Raw genomic sequence first — 5,443 nt, 5'->3', positions numbered from 1 at the left:
CACATAACTGAATGTGGGGTTCAGGGAAAATTTGGCAACAGCAAAAGGCTATGTATACCTATTTTATACACTTATGTACCTGTGGTCATGTAAAAATTCTCAGGAAAAAGGGGTTACAAATGGAAAATGTTCAAGTCCTGCTCTACAAGATTGAACTCAAACTTTAAAATAGTTGCTACAAAGCATTTGCCCAACCTGTTTCACTTCTTTTTTTTTTTTTTTAAACAGGGCAGTGAGGGTTAAGTGACTTGCCCAGGGTTACACAGCTAGTTAGTGTCAAGTGTCTGAGGCCGGATTTGAACTCAGTTCCTCCTGAATCCAGGGCCAGGGCTTTATCCACTGTGCCACCTAGCTGCCCTTTGGTTCACTTCTGAATGTGGCATCACCAATGGACAAAGTCACTTCTTTGCTTGCAGAACACAGTATCTCAGCTTACTGGGTGTATTCATTGCTAGGCTGTATCCTGCAGTTTGTTCCTTGGGATAAACTGATCCTTAATTTGACTTAGCTGAGGTGGCCATAGCAGTCTCTGCCATGAACTCCTGTTACTGGATCCCTGGTAGCTTCTCTGACCTTTTAAATCTCACAAGCTCTTTCCATCTCCAATACTCCTTTACATAAAAGCAGAAAAGATCAGGGACAGTTTAGATGTGTTTAGTGCTATGATTTAAACAGAGTTCTGAGGGGTCATATAAACATAATATAATCAGATTATGGATACTTAGAGGAAGTTGAGGGTAGTTCTGAGTTGCCTTTGTTTTTTGTTTTTTGTTTTGTTTTTTGTTTTGTTTTTTTTTTATGAACAAGGCAATTTATTAGTGAATCCGGTGTGGTCTGTCCTAATGTTTCTTGTTGGCAGCAGCCACCTGTCCGGCGATTCTGTCTAGGTCTCTCTGTCCCTGAGGTGTCAGCTTCCGGCCCCCATCCTGGTCCTTCTCCATCATCTTGAGGCCTTCCAGGGCCTGCAGGACCCTCCGGGCCACGCTCTTGGAGCCTCTGCTGAAGTGACTGGGCATGACCCCGTTGTGCTGGCGCCCGCCATAGATCTTGGTCATGGATCCCACCCCCGCCCCGCCTCGGAGGTACAAGTGGCGGGCGGTGGAGGCCTCGCACGTGTAGAACCAGTTCTCGTCATAGGGCGCCAGCTCCTTGTGCTTGGCCAGCTTGACCGTGTCCACCCATTCGGGGACTTTCAGCTTCCCGGACTTTTTCAGGAAGGCGGCCAGGGCCGGGACGAACTCCTGCTGGTTCACGTCCTTCACCGTGACTTCGGGCATCGTGCAGGCTCCCCGCGACCAGCCAGGGGAAAGGCTGAGTTGCCTTTGTAAGTGAGCTAGAGCTGACCAAATGCTCACTGTGATTTTTTTATTGTCTGTTCTCTTGACAGTATTCTGTACACTCACTAAAAGAGCTAAATACTTAGTCTATGTGAATCCAGTTCTATTTGTGTGTAATGGACTTGTCATTATCTATAATTAATGCTTTAATAAGGAATCGTGAGGCTATTTTTTCCCTTTAAGGACAGTATACTTCCTCAGTTTATATGTGGTTATAATTTCTTAGTGAAGCAAGGAACAAGTCTCTTACGTTCTTTATTTTAGCTTCTTTTGCTTTTATTTGACTGATGCAGCTTGTAGATGGTTTTTCCCTTACTTGAAACTGAACATGCAGGAAAACTATAATTTAAAAGAGGCAGGTAGAGGCTGAAATTATCTTTTCTTCTTTTTTCTTTAAAAAAAAAATCAATTAAAATTTCAGTTATACTCATATAACCTAGCTAGGTATTAGAAAAATCACTTATAGTATGTCATCTTGATTAAACTAATAATGCTTCCTCACTTTCTCATAAGGGAGTTATAAAAAAAAAACACCTCTAATTGGTAGATAACCAGTTTTCTAATTAACAAGTTGCTCCAGTAATAGAAGCAACCCCTGATGGCTCAGGGACCTACTTTCTATATGACCATTCTACCTTGGGAAGCAGTGTTGAACTCTTAGCCATAAAGTTAAGTAGAGAGGGTCTACCATGTGGATATCCCACATGATACTGGAAAAATATTAACCAAATCTTACTCTCCATTTATCTTTTTCCCTGTAACACCTCATGCAGACTACTCTACTAGTTTGAGGGTTTGGGGCGGGGTTTTTTTTTGGCAATTACATCCTTACTTCATTACAGTATACTTTTACTTTCAAAGTGTGACACAATTTCGAAATTTACTGATTATCTTGCAGTGATTATATTTCAGCTGCTTGTTTCCTGATTACTAAGATGGTGATAGAGAGTGGAAAAAACATGTATCTCATCAGCAAACTATATACAAATCCACAATGTAGAATGGGTTATTTCTGGAAGGAATAGTATAGTTATTTCTACTATATCATGTTATCTCCCAATCACATAGCTACTGGAGCTCTTGATTTTCATCCATTCATTCAATACTTAGTATCATCAGGACCCCCACACCAAGAGTACTACTCTCTTTTCTTATTATTAGGAGATACCTTATTTTTCAGAGCTAAAGCCTAGCAAGCAAACTGTGCCATGAGCTTCCATAACAACAGTCTTTTGCACTCACGCACTGGATGAATTCTGCTGCAGTTAAATTGCGGAATTGTCTCAAACCAGCCCCAGGTGGTCCCTGAGCTTGGGCAAGCACCTGCAGGAACCACAAACCCGGTCATGAAGCCCTGTTATGAATTGACTTTTTGTCACTAGGCAAACTTGCCACATTGTTGCTGTTACACCTCACTGCTGTTCTTAACCTCACTGCATGATTCTTTGTCCTCCCACCTCTATATGCATGAAGGCTTAACCTCACTGCCTTGAGTCTCCTCAGTCCTAGGCCAGGCCCTGGCCCATGTGTCTTTCCCTCCTCTAATGGAATCAAGATTTTTTGACTATAGCCTCTGTGAGCTCTTTGGTATTTTATTTTATTTCATTTCATTTTATTTTTCAGAGTTGACAATGTAAAACTTTTTACTCTAACCTCTTTTGGCTCTTGGGTAATTTATTTTTCAGAGTTGACACTGAACTCTTACTATGTAGGCCACTGTGATCACAAACAAGGATTTATTAAATCCTTACTATGTTCTAGACACAATGCCAAGTGCTGCGGGTACAAAGAAAGGTAAAAACAGTCCCTATCCTTAAGAAAATCATATTCTAATAGGGGAGAAAACATGTAAAGAACTCTTTAACAACAAGATAGAGACAGGATAACTTGGAAGTGATCTTGGAGAGAAGGCACCAGCATTAAGGAGGACAGGAAAAAGCTTCTTGCAGAGAGTAGAAATTCACCTAAGTTGATAGTTAGCAATTTTCAAAGCACTAAGTACCAATTTTTAGAATCTAAATCTATATACAGACCATTTCCCCCTTTTATCCTAGTGACTTCTTATATCATTGCTTTACAGTTAAATTTAAAATTTACCTTTATATCTCAATTGACATAACAATATACATGTGAGAACATTTTAATTTTAAGAAATATTAAGCATATTTAAACACAAAAAGTTAAAGAATGCTATGTATAGCGATGCTTTTACATATTTATATTATATTTATATTAATATCACTCAAGTTCAACCATTAGTCTGAATGTTAGACTAATTTGTGTTGCCTTGTGCACACTTAAATACTAACATTTTGGATTCATTAACTTTAATTTTTCTAAGTGTATAACTATATACCAATTGAAAAACACTCAAGCTAAACAATGTTTTCTATTTCTTGAATGTGTAGACGAGACTCTACTATGTACAATAGCCTCCTATCTTCCTTGGGATTGGACTCAAAACCCACACTTCCCTTGTATGGAGTAGAGAGTAGCAACTACTTTTCCAGCACTTCAAACTAAATGGATTTAAACTAAGGACTAGGGACTTCATACCAACTCTGGCCCCATGAATCATTCAGTTCCCAGATGCTGTGTGTGCTGTTACTGGTAAAGGAAGGAAGGAAAAATATGCCTATCTCAGGAAACAGTCAGAGTCCCAGAGATCGCTGGATGTAGAGTTTTATAAATGATTTTGGCCAACTATAGAACTAGCAAATCAAATAAAAACTATACATTGGCTGTAAAAGTTATGAGCAGATTTTCTTTGCCTGCTTCTGGTTGACCATGTGGGAACATTGGAGGCTTGCTTCCAGCCATGCATGATAAAGGAACTTGCAGTGGGAGATGATAAAAGAGTCCTGGACTGACTCCTGTTCTGGAAAAGCAGATTATTCAATGTTTGTACAAAAGAAGCTATTGATACTTCTGTCTTTCTTTCCTACTTCTAAGTTGGAGAACTGTTTTGAGCTCTGTCAAGAGAGGTAGGGGAAGCAGCAATTGCCATGAACACATGGCTGTCTTTGACTCTTTTATGTTACCTAATTAATCTTAGCAAAATGAGTATCCCATGGTAGATACTTTGTTTTAATGGTCTGAAGGGCTTAGGTTCCAGTGAGGAGCTGGCTGGTGGCGAGGTAAGCTTCTGCATGATGCTTATAATCACTAATGATGAGATGATCAGCCCAATGCTGACAAAATGGCTAATTAACAGTCTTGCAAACTGTTTGATTTCCTGATGGAGTTTAAATATTATACTTCTAGCTGACAATAAACTGCAATTGTAAATTAAGTTACTGAATTTTGCTCCAATCATTCTGTTATAACTCTTTTATATTTATGTGAGAAATAATTATTATTTATATGACAAACAATTATTAATAATGTATCTTGGGGAGATTCAGACCCCCCCCTTTATAAGTCCTTAAGGATTTTACTGCTAAGATTTGGACTAACTTCCTAGCACCAGACCATAGCCAGGTGGAAGCTATTGTGCTGCACTCAGCTTGGGCAGAGTCTATATTCTTTGAATTGATGACCTTATATAGACATACTTTCAGGGGCAGCTAGGTGGCGCAGTGGATTAAGCACCGGCCTTGGATTCAGGAGTACCTGAGTTCAAATCCGGCCTCAGACACTTGACACTTACTAAGTCACTTAACCCCCATTGTCCCCCCCCCCAAAAAAAAGGTATACTTTCCCATCCAAGTGATCCACAGTCCTTCATTTTAATATAGCAAACTACCAATCATATCAACCAATCAGATTTTTTTCATAGTTAAATAGAATTTTATTTTCCAAAATATATGTAAAAAAAAAACACATTTTAACATCAATTTTTTAAAACTTTGTGTTCCAACTTCTCTTCCTCCTTCCCTTCCCACCCCCTGTCCACAAGAACTCAAGCAATTAAAAATAAGTTATACATGAGTAGTCATGGAAAAGATTCCCACATTAGCTAGGTTGTGAGAGAAAACAGTTAAAAAAACAAAACTTCAGATTAAGGAATTGTCAAAAAAAATTTTTTTTAATGTGTTTCCATCTGTTTTCAGATACCATCAGCTCTTTCTCTGTAGATGGATTGCAATTTTCATAAGTCCTTCAGG

At 39.0% G+C, this 5,443-nt stretch overlaps 1 protein-coding gene across 1 annotated transcript; it reads right to left on the bottom strand.

The window, feature by feature from the left end:
- Positions 1-760: 760 nt before the first annotated feature.
- Positions 761-4,568, bottom strand: LOC122738322 (40S ribosomal protein S19-like). The gene has a single exon (XM_043980370.1). It carries the CDS (start codon positions 1,275-1,277, stop codon positions 840-842), a length of 438 nt encoding a protein of 145 aa, XP_043836305.1. The 5' UTR covers positions 1,278-4,568; the 3' UTR covers positions 761-839.
- Between the last annotated feature and the right edge of the window lie 875 nt (positions 4,569-5,443).

The sequence above is a fragment of the Dromiciops gliroides genome, chromosome 2, assembly GCF_019393635.1.
Source record: "Dromiciops gliroides isolate mDroGli1 chromosome 2, mDroGli1.pri, whole genome shotgun sequence".
In the NCBI taxonomy this organism is placed as follows: domain Eukaryota; kingdom Metazoa; phylum Chordata; class Mammalia; order Microbiotheria; family Microbiotheriidae; genus Dromiciops; species Dromiciops gliroides.
This window is presented reverse-complemented; position numbering and strand designations above follow the sequence as displayed.

Excerpts from the sequence above, each read along its gene's own strand:
- LOC122738322 (XM_043980370.1), bottom strand. The coding sequence starts at position 1,277 with ATGCCCGAAGTCACGGTGAAGGACGTGAACCAGCAGGAGTTCGTCCCG.